The sequence below is a fragment of the Sus scrofa genome, chromosome 12 (genome assembly GCF_000003025.6).
Source record: "Sus scrofa isolate TJ Tabasco breed Duroc chromosome 12, Sscrofa11.1, whole genome shotgun sequence".
NCBI classification, from domain to species: domain Eukaryota; kingdom Metazoa; phylum Chordata; class Mammalia; order Artiodactyla; family Suidae; genus Sus; species Sus scrofa.
Window position 1 is genome coordinate 20,703,410 of NC_010454.4, and position 19,848 is coordinate 20,723,257.

A 19,848-nucleotide genomic window follows, 5' to 3' on the forward strand; every position below is an offset into this window, starting at 1 on the left:
ATTAGCCTGGTTTTAGAGCCGAGGAAACTGAAATCATTTGCCCAAGATCACACGGTCTGTACATGGCAAAGTTAAGACTGGCCCCTAAAGTCTATCTGACCCCAAGGCCGATGCTCTTTCTGTCACCCTGTCCTGCCTGCCTCCCCTTCTCTGGACAAGCCTAACTCTGTCCTCCCTCCGTTTCTCCCCCTGGCTCTCCCAGGTGGCCATTGCCAGTGTCTTGCACACAGAGGCCTGCCAGCGCCTGAAGGCATCCCCGTACGTGGGGCTGGTGTTGGATGAGACCAGGGACTGGCCCGAGTCCCACAGTCTGGCCTTGTTCGCCACTTCAGTGTCCCCCTGCGATGGCCAGCCTGCCACCACCTTCCTGGGCAGTGTGGAGCTGCAGGAAGGCGAAGCCACTGCTGGCCAACTCCTGGACATCCTGCAGGCTTTTGGCGTGTGTGCATCCAAGCTGGCCTGGCTCAGCTCAAGCCTCTCCAGTGACCGCCTGGGGAGTGTGGGCCCACAGCTCCGGGCCGCCTGCCCGCTGCTCACTGAGCTACACTGCCTCCCAGGCCGGACAGATCCCAAGCCCCCTGCCTACCTGGGTGAATATGAAAGCGTACTGGATGCCCTATTCCGCCTCCACGGTGGCCCCACTTCCCACGTGGTCCCCGAGCTCCGGGCGGCATTGGACCTTGCAGCTATTGACTTGGCAGGACCACGGCCAGTGCCCTGGGCTTCCCTGCTGCCTGTGGTGGAAGCAGTGGCTGAGGCGTGGCCTTGCCTGGTACTCACATTGGAGGCCTCTGCTCCAGCCTCACCTACAGCCAGGGCACTGGCCCTTGCCCTGCGCCAGTTCACCTTCGTGGCCTTCACCCACCTCCTGCTGGATGCCCTGCCCTCTGTGCAGAAGCTCACCCTTGTCCTGCAGGCAGAAGAGCCAGACTTGGCCTTGCTGCAGCCTCTGGTGATGGCAGCCGCAGCCTCGCTCCAAGCACAGCGCAGCTCAGGTGGGGCTCGCCTCCAGGGCTTCCTGCGGGAACTGGCTTCCTCTAGTCCCGACTCAAGCCACGGGCACTGCACGTACCGTGGCGTGGAGCTGATCGGCTACTCGGAGGTTGCGGTCCAGGGCTTGGAGAGGCTGCGGGGAGCCTTCCTGGACTCCATGCGGAGGGGGCTGCGGGACTCCTACCCTGGGTCCTCGCTGGACGCCGTGGCCGCCTTCGCAGCGATCTTCGACCCCCGCCGCTACCCACAGGCCCCCGAGGAGCTGGGCACGCACGGCGAGGGGGCGCTGCGGGTCCTGCTGCGCGCTTTCGCCCCCGCAGTGGTGCGCCAGCGGGCGCTGGGCGACTTCGAGCTGTTCAAGCGCGTGGTATGCAGCCTGGGGAGGCTGGGCCCGCGGGCCCTGTGCGCCAAGCTGGCTTGTGCGAGCTCAGAACTGCACGAGCTCTTCCCCGACTTCGCCGCCCTCGCCGCCCTGGCCTTAGCGCTGCCGGCGGGCGCGGGCCTCCTGGACAAGGTCGGCCGCAGCCGGGAGCTGCGGTGGTGGGGCCCAGGCGGGGCTGGAGAAGGCCGGGGCGGCCCCGCGGTGAAGATCGCGGTGGATGGGCCGCCGCTGCAGGAGTTTGACTTTGCGCTGGCGGTGGAGTTCCTAGAGAGTGGGTGGGATGAGGGGCTCCTGGGCTCGCAGCTCCCGTGAGGGCGGCCTCCTCTCCTCCGTCCAGCCAGCCTGGGGCCCTGGGCAAGGGCCCAGCTGGACCTGACCGTGCTGCACCCTGGCTGACCTGCTAACTGTGGCCTCCCACTCACCTTCCCTGTGCTGCTTCTGCTCCAGGCTGAGCACCCACTCCAACCGCTGTGGAGGAGGGGCTGGGTCAGGGAGCTAGGGCCTGTGGGCAGAGGTGCCAGGGTCTGAGGCACCCTAAATACCGCTCCTGACCTTCCCAGAGTTTGGTGGAGAGTATCTCACCCTTTCCCCTCTGAATGCAGCCCAAGTTTTGGCCCTCGAAAAGCTGAGGGGTCTTGGTTAGAGAGAGGAAGGCTGGGTCTCGGCAGTTGAGGGGTTGAAGAAAGGAGAATGGACCCCTGCCTGTTGGCCCCATTCCTAACAGCATCTCTCCTCTTCCGAGATGACTGGAGAGCAGATGACTGTCCTTGTTTTGGACACACAGCACAGCACCCTCTCTGTGCACAAGCTAACAGGTCAAGGGAGGTAGCGGTGCCTTCCCCACCAATAGGCTGCCTGAGGCTTTTCTGTAGATGGCCCTGTATGTAGACATATGTATCTATAAATGTAAAATACATCCATCCCATCTTTCAGAGTGTTAACACACAAAATCTAAAAGGACTTCTTTTGTGTTGCAGTGACAGGGTCCCCGAAAGTCCCGAATGGTCTGAATTTATTTCTCATTTTTTCTTCCTCGAAGTCTGGTTGCTCTCCAAGTTCCTAGACTTGTCCTGCCCTCGCTTCAGACCCTTGAGACCAAAGACTATAAAAACCACAGTGCTGGACCGGCTGCCTCAGGGTCCAGCCTCAGGCCTGACCCAGGGATGTTGGAGGGCTCTTTGCCTCCTGGGGGAAGTGGCAGGGGGCCTGACCTGAGCTGGGGGATGCAGCCCTTCAGACTCTAATGGGTTTCCTGTCACCGCTGTCAGCCCTTGCTGTGAACGACCTGGGGATCTGTAGCCAGTAGGTAGTGAGAGGCGCGGGGGCTGGCCTTTCCCCAGGCCTCCTGGGTCTGGGTTTAATTTGCAATAAAGTGGAAACCCAGTGCATTGTGCAGTCTCCATGGTGGTGTGTGTGTCAGGGGCTTGGCCTGACTCCCGTTCGGGGTTCATTTGGGTCCTTCAGCTGCTTCTATGGGGAGAGGGACCATCATCCTTCTGGGCTGGGAGCCTGGAACTGTGGATTCTCTGCTTCTGTTCTCCCCGGTTGTGGAGAGGAGAAGCATAGAAATGGGCTGTAATCGCCATGGGCCTGGCCAGTGCTACTTTGTGAAGAGGAAGACAGGACCTTCTGGCCTGGCTCCATCCACACCCAAGACGCCCGTCAGCCTCTTGTTCTGGCTGCAGAGGGAGGAGGGAGCCCTCGTTTCAGACCCTGCCCTTCTTCCTCCTGCAGCAGGCCCGGCCTCCGGCGTCCCCAGCCCCCTGCTGGCCTCCCTGCCCCTGCCCACCAGGCCTCTGCAGCCCCCGCTGGACTTCAAGCACTTGCTGGCCTTCCACTTCAACGGCGCCGCCCCGCTCACTCTCTTCCCCAACTTCAGCACGGTACGGGCTGGGCTGGCGGGTGGGGGCATGCAGCCGAGGTTGGGGCGGGGGCTGGGAAGGGGGGTACAACGAGGAGGAACAGCCCCCAGAGTGACCAGGTGCTCCCCAAACGGAGCCACCAGGGGGTTGGTATCACCCCCTCCCATCAACAACTGTTGGGCCCCGAGGGCCTGCTGTGTGCTGCAGTTTCACTCGGGCTTTTGTGCAGGGACAGCTGATGATCTGTGTATGTGTGTGTGCACTTGAGGCAGGCCTTTCTGATTTAGTGTGTATCTCTATAGGACTTTGTGTGTTATTCGTGAGTGTGAGTTTGTGTGTGTGTGTGTAAACTCTTCGTGCCTTGGTAGTTGTCTGTAATTAGTGTGTAATTAATATGTGCCTGTGTGTCTGAGAGTTTTCTTATGTCCTTGTGTGTAAGTGTTTGGTGTGTGTCTGGCCTCTGTGTGTGTGTGTGTTTGCTTTTTAGGGCCACATCTGTGGCATATAGAAGTTCCCAAGCTGGAGGTCGAGTCGGAGTTGCAGCTGCCGGCTGACACCACAGCCATAGCAACAAGGGATCCGAGCCGCATCTGTGACCTACACCACAGCTCACGGCGACACGGGGTCCCTAATCCACTGAGCGAAGCCAGAGATTGAACCCACATTCTCATGGATACTAGTTGGATTCGTTTCCATTGTGCTACAATAGGAACTCCCCCCGAGTGTGTGTTTTTGTGTGGTTGGGGTGATTATAAGTTTGCCTGTGGCTATGTGCTATTTGCCAGAATGAGAGTTGTATCTTTCTGCTTGTCTCTGTGATTTGTTGTTTATTTATTTTCTTATTGTCTTTTTAAGGCTGCACCCACGGCACATGGAGGTTCCCAGGCGAGGGGTTGAATCCAAGCTGTAACTGCCAGCCTACACCACAGCCACAGCAATGCAGGATCCAAGCCGTGTCTGCGACCTACACCACAGCTCATGGCAATGCCGGATCCTTAACCCACTGAGCGGGGCCAGAGATCGAACCCGCATCCTCACGGATACTAGTCGGGTTCGTTAACCACCACGCCCCGACAGGAACTCCATCTCTGTGATTTGTAACCGCCTGCAAGCTTATGTGCTGTGTGTCTGCCTGCTGGTCTGTATACATGGAAACGTGCAACTCCACGTGTGTCTGTGTGTGAATGACAAGTGTAATAAGCGTGAACTTTACTTCACTACACGAGCCATGAGGTACGTCCCCCTTTGTAAAAATTCTGAAAAGTGAAATGTACTCATGACGAGCCCCACCCCATCCAGACAAGACGGTGGGAAATTCCCTCCCAGGTCCCCTTGGGAGCCTTCCCTTCCCATCCTCCAGGGTTGGACAAAGGTCCTAAGAGCCTGAGACATTTAGGGAGGGTCCTCTGGTCTTTGATCTCCACTGTCACTTGCTGACATGCTGACTGTTTAGGCACAGAGTCCCTACGAAGGGGTCAACACGCCATTGTCCTCATCCCTGGGGCCCTACAGGCCATTGTCCTCGGAAGTCCTGCTCTCAGCACCCCCGGCCCATCCCAACCTCCAGCCCCAGGTGCTTTCTGTTCTCAGGGAAGTTTCTGAAACTATGCTTTTCTCTCAAAGCCTCTGTTCTCTTCTCTCAGGAAGGTTTGGAAAGTTCCTCTTGACAAGCAAGCCCAGACAACTTCTGTTTTTGGCCCAACAACCTAGCCCCTGAAGAAAGGGAACATAAAATTGTGGTTTGCTAGAAGAAAAAAAAATTAAATAAGGGAAAGAAAAAACACACAATTGGAGTTCCCACTGTGGCTCAGCAGGATAAGAACCTGACTAGTATCCGTGAGGATTCGGGTTTGATCCCTGGCCTCTCTCAGTGGGTTAAAGATCTGGTGTTGCTATGAGCTGGGATGTAGGTTGCAGACACAGCTTGGATCCCGTGTTGCTGCGGCTGTGGTGTAGGCCGGCAGCGGCAGCTCCGATTTAACCCCTAGCCTGGGAACCTCCATATGTCATGGGTGCAGCCCTAAAAAGCAAAAAAAAATAAAAAACACAATATTCCAGAGAAATGACCCTTCTACTCAAGGAACCCTCTGGCCCCCCCCACTGCCCCTGGGCCGTGGCTCCCCCCTCCCTCCCAGGCCCTGCGACAGTGGCAGAGCTGGTAAGATAAGCCTCTACCTCCCCCAGCCCACAGGGCCAGCACGAGACTGGGTTCCGGGGAAGGAGGTTCCACATTCCCTTCTCTGCTCCTCTCTGTCCCCAGCTCTGTTCCAATAGTGGTGATTCTCCCGAATGAGGCCAAGAGGGACTAGCGGGGCGGCAGAGATGCCGGGACAAGCAGCCTCTGGTTTCTCAAGACCATGGAGGTCACCCTGGCCATCCCCCTGCCTCCAGTCCGGCCTAGGCTGGCAGGGACAGTCAGCCAGGGAAGAGGCTGTTGCTTTTTTTTAAACTCCACAGGCACGGGAACGTTCTCCCTACGGGCCACCCTCTGCCCTCCTCCACTGTCTTTGGTTTGGGGCATTTGGCACTGACTGCCCCCCCACCCCCCGCCTTACTGTGCTGACCCCAAAGTTCTTGTGCCCTCCCACCCCCTTCACAGATGGACCCAGTCCAGAAAGCTGTCATCAGCCACACATTCGGGGTCCCCTCCCCTCTGAAGAAGAAGCTCTTCATATCCTGTAACATCTGCCACCTGAGGTTCAACTCAGCGGTGAGAGGGAGCAGGGGAAACAGGCTGGGGAGGGGGCTGGACTTCTGGGGTCTTTCCTGGAGGAATAGGGGTGGCAAAGGGACCCTGGTCCGTATTTTCTGTCCCTCGTTGCAGAACAGTCGCTCCTGGTCCTTTACTGGTCCCATCCTCTCCTCTCTCAAGATTCCTCTGCCCCTTCCCGTCCCATCCCCTGGGGATTCCTCTGTGTTCTGGACCCTTCTGCAAGAGGGAAGACTTCACTTCCCTACTCTGAGCCCCAGGGGCCACCATTAGCTCCTGGTCTGGAGCTGAGTTCTTAACACCCCTGAGAGTTCACAGGATGCGTTCACGCCCATCCTCTTGAGTCTCACAAGACATCTAGGGGACAGATAGAGGCGCTCTCCTCATCCCCACTTTTCAGATGGGGAAACTGAGCCTCAGAGAGGTTAAGGGACTTGCCTGGGGCCACACAGCTGGTAAGTAGAGGGGCTGGGATTTGAACCCAGGCCTGGCTGACCCCATGGTCTGCATACTTTCTACTCCGGCCTGCCCCGAGAGAGTGGAGGGGCCTCATGCTGGCCTCCCAGGGAAGGTTTACCTTCTGTCCAGACAACACAGCAGCTTGGGGAGATGCTCTCAGCAGACCTGCTCTAGGAGTTCCCATTGTGGCTCAGTGGTAATGAACCCAACTAGCATTCAGGAGGTTGCCATGAGCTCTGGTCTGTAGGTCCCAGATGCAGCTTGGATCTGGCATGGCTGTGGCTGTGGCTGTGACTGTGTCGTGGGCCGGCATCTATAGCTCCGATTCGACCCCTAGCCTGGGAACCTCCATATGCCATGAGTGTGGCCCTAAAAAGCAAAAAAAACCCCAAACCAAAACAGAAACAAACAACAGACCTACTCTGGCAAAAGGGTCTGGGAGGGGCCACGGGGGCCTGTGTTTCCTACGTTTGCAAGCAACAAGCAGGGACTCCTAGTGTCCAGGTCAGATTTGGGGGGTCCCTCCTGGCTTTGAGGTTATAAAAGTTAGGCGAGTGGTAGCTGGATGGAGAGACTTCATGCCAAAGGAGGAACTTTATCTTCTTCGTGCCAGGCCTAGTACAGTCCCCAGCAAAGAGCAAATGCTCAATAACTATTTGGGTTTTGGTTGTTGTTGTTGTTGTTGTTTTGTTTTTGTTTTTGTCTTTTTGCCTTTTCTAGGGCCACTCTCACAGCATATGGGGGTTCCCAGGCTAGGGGTCGAATCGGAACTGTAGCCGCCGGCCTACGCCAGAGCCATAGCAGTGCGGGATCCGAGCCGTGTCTGCAGCCTACACCACAGCTCACGGCAACTCGGAATCCTCAACCCACTGAGCAAGGCCAGGGATCGAACCCACAACCTCATGGTTCCTAGTCGGATTCATTAACCACTGAGCCACGATGGGAACTCCCACAATAACTATTTGTTGAATAAGAATGTAAGAAAGGATGAGTGATCTGGGGTGCACAGCCCCTGAAGTGTGAGGACTGCTATTTTTCCACTTGCTTATTTATAAACCTGGTAACGAACATTCATTGAGCACCTACTGTTTGTCCCAGGCCTTTGTCATTCATGTTCTCATTTTAATTCTCACAACCCTCTAAAGTCAGTATTATTATCAGGGTTTGTGAGTGAGCAAACTAAAGCTCAGAGAAGTGAGGTGACTTGCCCAAAGATGCACAGCTAATAAGTGGCTGAGGCAGAATTTGAAGCCAGAGGCTCCTTGCCTGGGAGCTCATGTATGAGAATGTATTCTGTAAACCTCTGGGCTACACACCGGCGGTGACAAGATAAGGATTCACCCTGAGCAGCCAGAACCCTGCCTCCCTCAGGCCTGCCCTGCCCAGCGCAGCTCAAGGATAGGGCAGGTGCATTCAGTGAATGAACGGTGACCCTCTGCCCTCCCCTCCCCAGAACCAGGCCGAAGCACATTACAAAGGCCACAAACATGCCAGAAAACTCAAGGCTGTCGAAGCCGCCAAGAGCAAGCAGAGGCCACAAACCCTGGCCCAGGATGGGACGCTGGTGTCCCCAACCCCAACTCCAGCCAGTGGAGCCCCTGAAGAGCCGTGGAGCAAAGGTCAGTCCTGAACCTTTCTCCCCACTCCTCACTCCAAATCTGCTTTTTCTTTCTTTCCTTTTTTCTTCTTTGGCTCCCCCATGGCATATGGGTTTTTCCAAGCCAGGGATCAGATCTGAGTCACAGCTGCAACTTAACACACTGTGCCAGGCTGGGGATTGAACCTGCACCCTGACGCTGCAGAGATGCCACCATCCCATTGTGCCACAGTGGGAACTCCAAATCTGCTTTCTGACAAGGGTTTGAGCCATTTCTGTTTACTATTGGTCTTGCTTGTATTGGTTCCTTATTGTGTTGCTTCCTTTTTTTTTTTTTTTTTTTTTTTGCTTTTATTTAGGGCGGCACCCACAGCATATGGAGGTTCCCAGGCTGGGGGTCAAATTGGAGCTGTAGCTGCCAGCTTACACCACAGCCACAGCAACACAGGATCCTAGCCTTGTCTGTGACCTACGCCACAGCTCATGGCAATGCTAGATCCTTAACCCACTGAGCAAGGCCAGGGATCGAACCTGTGTCCTCATGGATGCTACTCAGATTCCTTAACCGAAGAGCCATGACGGGAACTCTGCTTCCTTTTTTTTTTTTTTTTTTTTTTTTTGTCCTTTAGGGCCACACCAGGTGGCATATGGAGGTTCCCAGGCTAGGGATGGAATTGGAGCTATAGCCTCTGACCTACACCACAGCCACAGCAACACAGGATCTGAGCCATGTCTGTGACCTCACCACAGCTGATGGCAATGCCAGATACATAACCCACTGAGCGAGGCCAGGGATCAAACCTGCATCCTCATGGATGCTAGTCAGCTTCGTTAGCTGCTGAGCCACGACAGGAACTCTCTGCTTTCTTACATACAGAAAAAGTCACATATCAGAAGTGTAGAGGTTGGAGTTCCCACTGTGGCTGAGCAGTAATGGACCAGACTAGTATCCATGAGGACACGGGTTTGATCCCTGGCCTCACTCAGTGGGTTAAGGATCCGGTGTTGCTGTGGCTGTGGTGGAGACCAACAGCTACAGCTCCCATTTGATCCCCAGCCTGGGAACCTCCATGTGCCACAGGTGTGGCCCTGAAAAAAAAAGGCATAGAGCTCCATGGATTTTCCTGTGTCAATCGGCCAAGATGAAGACACATGTCACAAGTACCCCAGAAGCCCCTCCTAGGACCCCTTCCCAGTCATTGCCTTTGTGTTAGCATCCTAGGGTGGGGACAGCAAATGACCACAGACTGGTCATTTGTGAGAAATCTATTTACTCACAGCTCTGGAGGTCAGAAGCTGAGAACAAGGCATCCACAGGACTGGTTCCTCCTGGCGGCACATGGGGAGAGTCTGTTTCATTCCACTCCTCCAGCTTCTGGTGGTTGCTGGCGAGCCTTGGTGTTTCTCGGTTTATGGATGCGTGGTTCCAAGCTCTGCTTCCTCCTTCAACCACGGTCTCCCCGGCATCTCTGTCTTCATATGCTCTTCTCACAAAGACACCAGGCGTTGAACTAGGGCACCCTGGTCCATTAGGATCTCATCGTTGCTTTTTGTTTCTTGGTTTTGTTGGCTGTGCTGGCGGCACATGCAAGTCCCCGATCCAGGGATTGAATCTGAGCCACAGCCGTGACAACGCCAGATCCTTAACCCACTGAGCCACATGGGAACTCCTCAATTTTGAGTTTTGATCTTTTCTGAGCTAGTGATATATGGTACCTACTCTTTTATGATACTGGGCAGTGGCAGTCACATGACCAGGAGGATAAACAACAGACACACAACCATCCTGTGCGCTTGTAACCCATCTGTTTTTCACATTCAGCAGTGTTCAATAAATGACATGAGATATTCAACACTTTATTATAAAGCAAGCTTTGTGTTAGGTGATTTTGCTCCACTGTAGGCTAATATAGGTGTTCTGAGCATGTTTACAGTAGGCTAAGTTAGCTATCTTAAATGCATTTTCAACTTATGATATTTTCAACTTACAGTGGGGTTATCAGGATGTAACCCCATTATAATTTGAGGAAAATCTATAATATGTAAGGGGTTTTTTTGTTTTTTGTTTTTGCTTTTTAGGGCCGCACCTGCAGCATATGGAAGTTCCCAGACTAGGAGTTGAATTGGAGCTATAGCTGCCAGCCTACACCACAGCCATAGCAACTCGGGATCCGAGCTGCATCTGCAACCTACACCACAGCTCACGGCAACACCACATCTTTAATCCACTGAGCGAAGCCAGGGATTAAACCCGGATTGTCGTGGATGCTAGCCAGGTTCATTAACCACTGAGCCAAGAAGGGAACTCCATGTAATATGCGGGTTTCGCATCTGGCTTCTTCTTTGTTGTGGGTAGCTGTACTTTGTCCTTTTTCATTGCCATGTATTACTCCTTTGCATGACCCGCCAACTCATTGCACTCTTCTCCTGTTGATGAACATTTGATGATAGCTGCAGTTTTCTGCTACTATGAATCGTGCTCTGTGACTCTTCTCATGTGTCTTTTTGGTGACTTCCACTTATTTAACAGTTCACTTATGACAGTAGATTATCAGGGCTGGGTGGGCTCTCTGAGACCACAGTGTGTCCAACATTATGATTTCAGGTGGGAAAATTGAGGCCCACAGGGGGGCAAGTCTGCCCAGTGATTTGGTGGGGAGCCTGCACTCAGAGTGATTATGCCACTCCCAGTATGTCTTTGTTTAAAATCATGGTCTTGAGGGAATTCCCATTGTGGTTCAGTGGAGACAAATCCCACTAGTATCCATGAGGATGCAGGTTTGCTCCCTGGCCTCACTCAGTGGGTCGGGGATCTGGCATTGCTGTGAGCTGTGGTGTAGGTTGCAGATGCGGCTTAGATGCCACGTGGCTGTGGCTGTGGCTGTGGCTGTGGTGTAGGCCAACAGTCGTAGCTCCTATTCGACCCCTAGCCGGGGAACCTCCATATGCTGCGGGTGCGGCCCTAAAAAGAAAAGAAGAAAAATCATGGTCTTGCAAATCGTCTCGGCCCTCACACCCTTTACCCAATGCTTTCCATCTCCCCAGCTGTTCCTGCGGCACCTCCTCCTGGCCCCGAACTCCAGGCCCCCCTGAGTCCGGAACCCACACCCAGGGAGCCGGCCCACTCAGACCTCCTGGATGCTGCCTCCTCCTCTTCCTCCTGCCCACCCTGCTCCCCAGAACCTGGGAGGGAGGCGCCAGGGCCTGAACCGGCGGCCGCCGCTGTGGGAAGCGGTGTGAGTGGGGAAGGAGGGAGCGAGAAGGGGCGCCTCTACTGCCCCACGTGTAAGGTGACCGTGAACTCCGCCTCCCAGCTTCAGGCTCACAACACAGGTCAGCACGCCCCACCCCCACCCCAGCTGGAGTCCCAGGGAGATGCCCCCACCAGCTGTGGGCAGGCCAGAGCCTCTGGGCACTTTGCTCGTGGGCTAGGTGACAGGCCTGATTGGGTGGGCCTTTGAGTCCCTCGGGGGAGCCTGGCGGGAAAGGAGAGCGGCTGGGGGGACCTTTTGGAGAGAGAGAGGAATCTCGAGTGGCCGGAGGGGGGCGCTCATGCAGCACAGTCTGGAGGCCTAAAGGGACAGCCACACTGACCTTTCTGGAGGGGGTCTCCCTGGTGGTCCCTGCAGCCCCTCTTTGCTGCTGACAAGCTGTCGTCTTTCCCACCCCCCAGGAGCCAAGCACCGGTGGATGGTGGAAGGTCAGCGAGGTGTTCCCCACAGAGGCCGGGGCCGCGCTATGCCCCGTGGAGGCGCTGGACACAAGGCCAAGAGAGTGACCGGGGCCCGGGGGGCCGACAGGGGCCCAGCCCCCCTTTCCACTGTGCTCTCTGTCAGCTCCAGGTCAATTCAGAGACCCAGCTCAAGCAGGTGGGCCAAGTGAGGCCGGAGCTGGGGTTGGAGCAGGGGTGAGCCCAGCGCCAGGCCAGGAGGGAGCCTGAGGGGAGCAGGTGGAGGAGGAGGCGCCAGGCTAGGACAGTGGGCTCTGGGAGGGCACAGGCCGGTCCTCACGTCCCCTTCCCAGGGCCACGCGCAGTAGGCGAGTGACTTGTCGGCAGAGGCAGTGTGAGTTAGCCGAGGATGGTAGGGTGGTTCTGGGGGGCCTCGGGTGCCTCATCTTGTTCCCAGTCTGTCTGTCTGTCCATCAGCACCTGAGCAGCAGGAGGCACAAAGACCGCCTGGCAGGGAAGCCCCCCAAGCCCTCCAGCCAGCACAGCAAGCTGCAGAAGCACGCAGCGCTGGCTGTGAGTATCCTCAAGGTATCTGTCTCCAGGCAACAGAGCTGGCACCCAGGTCCAGAGGGGAGAGGGGAGGCCGGAAGGGAGGGCCAGCTGGGGGGCTGGGAGTGGGGGCAGGAAGGAAGCCGCCTCCCCTTCGAGGCTGCCTGGGCAGAGAAAGAACCGGAGTTGTTAGGTTTTTGGCCTCTTGGGATCTGCCCCGAAAATTTCCAGGGAGGTGGGCTCGGGGGTGGAAATCTCAGGGGCAAGGGCGAGGGGGTGGGTGTGCATGTCCGAGAGACCATCTCTCCCCCGCGCCCCGCGGCCTCCTCCCCGGCTCTCCATCCTCAGAGCCCCTCCCTCCCCTCAGGAAGACAGGTGGTGGAGAAAGCCTTTCAGAATGAATGTTTGGGGGTGGCAAGGGGGGAGGATTTAGGTTTGGAATCCTGAAAGTCACGTTTTTCCTGCAGCAGAAAGCCCAAGGGTGGGGCCCAGGGAAGGGAGGGGATTTTCCTGGGGTCAGAGACTGTGTCCACTCCTCTCTCTTCTCTGCAGTCTAAACTGGCCTTGCAGAAGCAACTCACCAAGACGCTGGCAGCCCGCTTCCTGCCCAGCCCGATCCCCACCACAGCGGCCATCTGTGCCCTGCCAGGGCCCCTGGCCCTCCGGCCTGCCCCCACAGCGGCCACCACTGTCTTCCCCGCCCCCATCCTGGGCCCAGCCCTGTTTCGCACCCCAGCGGGAGCTGTTCGCCCAGCCACGGCACCCATCGTCTTCACTCCCTATTAGCCCTCCTGGGGAGCCCCGGGGCCGACCTCCCAGGAGTTGCTCTTCCCCTCCTCCTCTTCCTGAGAGGCCTCAGTTCCTGACACCCCACAGGAAGCCACCTTTTACAGCCTGGGGGTCCTGCCCATTCTGGGAAGGGCTGGGGTCATGCCAAGAGCTGCTGCCCTTCACTCAGTCTGCACAGGGGACTCCACTCTAGCCCGCCCTCCCACCTGCCCAGAGCCCAAGGACCATCCATCTGCACCCTCCCTCCCCCCAGGCTTCTAGGGCTAGTCCTGGGCAACCCTACATTTCCATCCTGACTTATGGGGTGCAAACTGGGAAACCCAAAGATCTATGCAAAATCCTAGCCCCAGCCCCATGGTGCTCTCATTCCCCCACTCAAGACCTATACCCACGTGGCCATCGCCCCAAGGAATCTTCTCCTAGCCCGAGGACAAGACCGTGACCTCTATTCCCGTGTCTTGGGCGGGGAGGCCCTCCCCACTCACTGGATTCTCCAGAGAATCACAGAGGTGAGGGAAGGGGTCTCAAGCTGGGATGAGTCAGGGCCACCTGGACAAGGTGACCCTGAGGGAGCGGCGGAAGGGTGTGGAAGCCAAAGGGAGCAGTGCCAAGTGGGGCGAAGCCAAGGAGCTGCTGGGGTTTTCATCTGCTGGCAGGACAGGGCTAGTTTTCATGGAGGGAGTGATCAGTTGCACACAAGGTCTCCCTTCTTGGCCTTTCATTGATTCCCCCTGAATCCCAGCTCCCTGGCAGGAAAATGGGTGATGCTGGGTTTCCCTCAGACCATGGACCCAGCTAATGCTGAATCCCCCCGGGGCTCCCCAGTGGAGAGCTTTCCGCTCCAGGTCCTCAACCCAAACTGGCCCCAGCACTTGGTCCCGCTTTCCCTGCCCTGACCAGCACCCCGAGCCCCCCCTCACCATGAATCTGAGTGTGGGGATCCAGTTGGGAATCCACTCTCAAGACCCATTTTCAGGCTGTCAAAGTCACTATCACAACCTCCACCCCACCCCAGCACGGCTGCCCTCACCCCACAATATGGGACTTTGCCAGTATCCACCTGTATCTTCTTTCTTTAAAGTGGTACCCAATGGGGGAACAAGAAAAAGGGGGGAGGGGAGGGAAACTTTTTGATAACAGTTGTGGTTTTATTGTGTCCAACACGTCAATAAATGAATCTCACCCCAAGCCTGTCTATGCCCTAACTCAACTTGCCCAGCCTGGGCTGCCTGCCCAGATCACCTCTCCCGTCTTGGGGAGAAGGGGCACGTATTGGGAGTGCCCTGGCTCTCGTGGCTCACCTGCACTAGGTGTGCACATGAGAAGCATGAAGTGGGCACAGGACGTTGTGGGTTACAAGCTCACTTTATAGCAGGTTCAAAGTGTAACCGCCCTTCTGAGCCCCAACAGATCTGTCAGCTCCTGAGAAGCTGCTCCGGGTTTGCCTTGTGCTGCTCAGGCATCTGAGGTAAGAAGGGCGAGCTAGAGGAGCACCTTGTCCAGCCTTCACCATGGCAGTAGGCATATAAACGCAGGTGATGTATAAACAGAAGTCCACTATCAGGAGTTCCTGTCCTGGCTCAGTGGGTTAAGAACCCAACTAAGTATCTGTGAAGATGCGGGTTTGATCCCTGGCTTCACTCCGTGGGTTAAGGATCCGGTGTTGCCGTGAGCCGTGGTGGAGGTCGCAGGTGCAGCTCCAATCCAGAGTTGCTGTGGCTGTGGCATAGGTCGGCAGCTGTAGCTCTGATGAGACCCCTAGCCTGGGAACCTCCATATGCTGCAGGTGCAGCCCTGAAAAGAGGAGGAAAAAAAAAAAAAAAGGAAGTCCACTATCTGCTGAAAACCACCACAGCAAGGGGTGAAGACCAGTCCCAGGGCTGTGAGGTCCGTGATTGGGCACTGGGTGCCCCCCACTCTGGTAAGGAGCGCGGGGAGTGCACTCCTGCCCCCTGGTGGTTGGGGGAGAGCAGTGTCCCAGCCTCTGGGCGGTAAGCGTAGCACCTTGAAGAGGGAGAAGCTGCAGGTACAGTCGCAGCAGGCCTGACCGCAAGCATCATACAACCACAGGGCTGGAGGGGACGGAGATCAGCTAAGCAACTGCCGTCACCCTGCAGATGAGAAAACTGAAGCCCCGAGAGGGGAAAGGCCTCGCAGGGTCACAAAGCCAGCTGGTGACTCCCAGCCCTGTCAGCGTTGCCTTCCACCTTAACCAGTGAAGTACTCCCTGAGCAGGAAGAGGAAGCAAAACAGCTGCAGGAAGAGTTCAAACCAAAAAGTACACTTCCCGGGACGCTAGCTTCTCCCAGCCATGGAAGGACGGAGAGAGGCCAGGGTGTTAGATGAGGAGGCACCCAGATACCAGCACGCACGTGTGTGCACGTCTATACACACACACACACACATGATACCTGGACACCCCTTCTCCAGAGTCCAGGCTTGTGCCACAAGCATGTGTGTGCTGTGTGATTGGCAGGAACCCCAGAGGTGCAGGACCCCTGTGACAGGAACCAGACTCCAGACTGGGCACTTCTGCAGAGTAGCTCTGCTTCCTGTCCAGGGTGGGTAGAGGGGACAGTGACCCACAACCGTCCCAGTCACAGCAGGGCAGATATAATGACAGCTGTGGGGGAGGGAGGGTGGGGGGCGCTAACCTAGACTCTGTACTTCCCAGAGCTGGGAGGGAGCAAAAGCTACCTGAGCCGGAGACAGCCCAGCTGCCTAGCCTAGTGGGGCGCTCCCACACCCTCCTGGGAAGGACGGCTTGCCTAACCCCCCCTTTCCCCTCAACCCCTCTGCCAGGGCTGGGAAAGTGAAGAAGGGATGGCAGCTCTTCAGCCATCCAAGGAGCCGCTGCCCTTGTTCTTGCGGCTGAGGGGGAAGGCCGACTTGCTCTGGGGCTGGGTCATCTTGCTGGCCAGGTAGACGAAGGGCTCCAGCAGAGAGCGGCGGTCAGCCACCGACACTTCCCACAGCTTCACCTTCTCTGACTTGGCCCAGTGCTGAGCCACGTCTGGGTCTACACGCCGCTGCTCCTGCAGGTCACACTTGTTGCCGAGGACCACGATGGTGACCTGGGGAAGAGGGGCAGAGTGGGGGCCTCTGGCTGCAGCACGGACCTCAGGAATGGGTGTGAGGGCTGGTGAACACCTTAGAGTCCTAGGAGAGGGAAAGTCTCAGTGCCTGATGGCTCCTTGCTTCCTGTATTAGAAACTGTGCCGGGCAGAGAGGGAAATGGTTGCTTTCCCCCGCTTCTTTCTTTGTTCAAATTCTGGCCTCCATCCGGCACCCCCTCCAGGAGTTCCACTGTCACAAGCCCTGGGTCACCCATGCCTGATCATTCCCAGAAGTCAGCTGGTTGCTGGCGAACTGGAGGAAGCACTCCCAGAATGCCTGCAGCTTAGAGGCGGATTTGAGAACAGAAGGGTCTTTGCAGCTAAGGAGTTCCCGTCATGGCTCAGTGGGTTAAGAGCCCAACTAGTATCCACAGGATGAGGGTTCAATCCCTGGTCTCGATCAGTGGGTTAAAGGATCCAGCGTTGCTGAGCTGCGGTACAGGTCCCAGAGGGGATTGGGTCTGGCATTGCTGTGGCTGTGGTGGAAGCTGTCAGCTGCAGCTCCAATGAGACCCTTAGCCTGGGAACTTCCATATGCCACAGGTGTGACCCTAAGGGGGAAAAAAAAAAAAGAAGAGCCTTCACAGCTAAGAGCACAGAACTGTTATAAGAAAAGACTAGTGGGGCCATCACGCATTAGGTCTTAAACTAAAGAGAAGCCTCTTTGAGCAGTCTCAACATATGACTACTCCAGGGGTGAAGACACACTCCCGTGGCCTCCATCTCCAACCCTCCAGCTCCAAACCTACCTCCTGGTAAAGGAGTGAAAAACAGAGCCATGCCAGACCTCCCAAAGCCAGCCCAGGAACCATTCACCACCAGGGTCCCCCCACACACCTCCTTCTTGTCCTTGGATTTGTCGATCTCCTTCTTGAGCAGCTCCACGCGCTGAAAGGACTCTCGGCTGTCCGTGCTGTAGACCAGGACATAGCCGTCAGTGCAGGAGAAGCAGTGCCGGGGCAACTCGGCCCCATCTCGGAGTCCCCGGGTGTCGTAGAAACGCACCTGCTCCCGTACCCCCCGGTCAGTCTCGATGGAACCTACGTAGATGTCCTCCTGCGTCTCAATCATCTCAGAACCTGGGACAAAATGAGGAGAAAACTTGTTTCTAGGGAGAAAGGAGACTGGGAACACGAGTGACTGAGAATATCCAAAAAAAAAAAAAAAAAGGGGGGGGGACTTCCCGTTGTGGTGCAGCGGAAACGAATCCAATTAGTATCCATGAGGTTGCGGGTTCGATCCCTGGCCTCACTCAGTGGGTTAAGGATCTGGCATTGCCATGAGCTGTGGTGTAGGTTGCAGACGTGGCTCGGATCCCACGTGGCTGTGGCTGTGGCTGTGGCATAGGCTGGAAGCTGTAGCTCTGATTCAACCCCTAGCCTGGGAACCTCCATATGCTGCAGGTGTGGCCCTAAAAAGCAAAGGGGAAAAAAATACATATATGTACATATACACACACATACATATGTGTGTGTGTGTGTGTGTGTGTGTGTGTGTGTATATATATATATATACATAAAACATATCTCAACAGGCTAATCAGACTCAGAAAGGAACACGGGACTGAGGAGGGGGGCTGGATACCGTGTGTCTGGCAGGACTGGAGTGCTATAGGGAACAGATTTAATCTCATGTTGATTCCATGCTAAGCACGGTGTGACCTAGGAGTTTTGCCTTCCTATCTCGGATAATGGGGTTCCTCTTTCCAGATTTTTCCAGCAGAGTAGGATCTTTCAGTGTAATAACCACCCTGCACAGCTTTTCGCCTTCTCTGTGCAGCGATCAAATCCTCTCCTTGCTGTTCAATGTCCTCCACCAGGCCCACCTCCAACAACACTCACCTACAACATGGTTTCCATACAGAAGCTGCTCCAGGATGGAAGTTTTGCCCACAGATGCCTGGCCACACACGACCACCTTGCAGCTCTTCCCCATGCTTAGCTTTCAACCTTGAAGAGTAGAAGCACACTGGGTGAAGCAGCATTAAAACAGAGGGCAGACTTCCCTTAATGGAGGGCCCAAGTTCTGAACTGAATGCACAGCCTCAGGGATTCAGCACCGCCCGGTACCCTAGTGAGGGGGTATTGAAGTGATGGGCCTATGTCCACCACTGGACAGTCAGCTGTACCTTATTCATCTTCTTCCCAGTACTTGGCCAGTAACTGGCACAGAAGAGATGCTCAGTAAATGTTGCCATAAAGGGGATAGAGAGTTGCTGGTTAAAAGGAACCAGGAGTTCCTGTTGTGGCACAGCGGAAATAAATCCAACTAGGAACCATGAGGTTGCAGGTTCCATCCCTGGCCTCGCTCAGTGGGTTAAGGATCCAGCATTGTCCTGAGCTGTGGTGTAGGTCGCAGACTCGGTTCAGATCCTGCGTTGCTGTGGCTGTGGTGTGGGCCGGCAGCTGTAGCTCCGATTCAACTCCTAGCCTGGAAACCTCCATATGCCGCAGGTGCGGTCCTGAAAAGCAAAAGGAAAAAAAAGAAAAGGAGCCAATAGCCAGATTCCTTTCTGTGCACAGAATATAGAGGACCAGTTGCTGAAGGGCGCTCTGTCTCAGCTTCCGCTCTTAAACCATGACCCCAAGGAGAAATAAGCGGGTATATTCTTTAGTGTGGATCTGTCCTGTTCCACTTCTCTTGGGGAGAGCGAACAATTAAGGACATTTTGCTTCCCCATGTGGTTTATGCAGTCAATTAGTTCCCTCCAATTCCCAGTCAAGTCCATGGCTAAGATGAACAACATCAGACAAGAAACAAAGGAGTGAGACAAGAAACAAAGGAGTGAAGGAATCTAAGAAACGAACGCCTTTGAAAGGAAAAAAATGTTGCTGCCCTTGGACTGATGGACCCAGATAAGGCTTAGACACAGAAACCCCTTCTCCAAAGAGGTCCCAAACAGAGATCTCCTCGAAGGTATCCCAAACACAGGCTTCCCAGAATGATCCCCAAAGATTCACCCAGAAAGCAGAGACAGATCACGCCCCAAAGAGATCCCAAACAGAAACCTCTCCAGAGGGAACTCCTGGTGTAGAGCCTACCCCCTCGAGGGGGCTCATACAGGAAGCCCTGCAATTAAGGGATATCCCAAGAGAGACTCCCAGACGGGTCTCTAGCACAGATTTCCCCACGACGCGCTCCCAGAGAATCAGAATTCTAAAGCGTCCCGGATGCGGTGGTCGATCCCGGCCTCCCAGCTCCGTACCTCCTGGGGCCCTCCAGGTGGGCAGGGAACGGGGGTGTGGCAGCACAGCCGTAAGCCCTTGGGTCTTTCTCCGGGTTGTCAAGGCTCCGTCCGGGCCCGCCCGTAGCTTCCATCCGGCAAGCCCATTTCCGGCGGCGGAGAGCGGTCGCCGGCCCCACAGCGCCCCCGGAGGCCGGCGGGGAAATGACGGCCGGGACCTGGGCTGGGTGGTCGGCCCAACGCAGGGTTCTAGGCTCCCGGGATCTCAGATGCCCAAATGTTCTTTCTCTAAAGGTTAACAGTACAGTAAGCCTGAGTTTATTCAGTCGTTTATCCATCCAAGGTCTTCTGAGCGCCTATTCTGTGCCAGGTACAGGACCACTTGCTGAGAAGAAACTGGCAAAATAGACATGGTAACTGCCCATTAGAATGTCACCACCTAGGAGTTCCCATAGTGGCTCGGCGGGTTAAGAACCTGACTAGTATCCATGAGGATGAGGGTTCCATCCCTGGCCTCACTCAGTGGGTTAAGCATCT

The 19,848-nt window shown here is 55.8% G+C and overlaps 2 protein-coding genes across 2 annotated transcripts in view; one reads left to right on the top strand and one right to left on the bottom strand.

Moving 5' to 3' along the window:
* Nucleotides 1-14,199, top strand: part of ZNF385C (zinc finger protein 385C) — a 28,732-nt gene extending 14,533 nt beyond the window's left edge. The window contains 9 exon segments of the mRNA XM_021066984.1: nt 203-995; nt 3,110-3,258; nt 5,837-5,947; nt 7,860-8,025; nt 11,049-11,336; nt 11,677-11,787; nt 11,790-11,872; nt 12,151-12,261; nt 12,775-14,199. Coding sequence (XP_020922643.1) covers nt 203-995; nt 3,110-3,258; nt 5,837-5,947; nt 7,860-8,025; nt 11,049-11,336; nt 11,677-11,787; nt 11,790-11,872; nt 12,151-12,261; nt 12,775-13,008 — 2,046 coding nt within the window. The 3' untranslated portion in view covers nt 13,009-14,199.
* Nucleotides 14,136-19,732, bottom strand: NKIRAS2 (NFKB inhibitor interacting Ras like 2). The gene is made up of 4 exons (XM_003131408.4): nt 19,333-19,732; nt 17,969-18,076; nt 16,965-17,206; nt 14,136-16,085 (listed from the first exon to the last, which is right to left on the bottom strand). The coding sequence occupies exons 2-4, from the start codon at nt 18,060-18,062 to the stop codon at nt 15,846-15,848; spliced, it is 576 nt and encodes a 191-aa protein (XP_003131456.1). The 5' UTR covers nt 18,063-18,076; nt 19,333-19,732; the 3' UTR covers nt 14,136-15,845.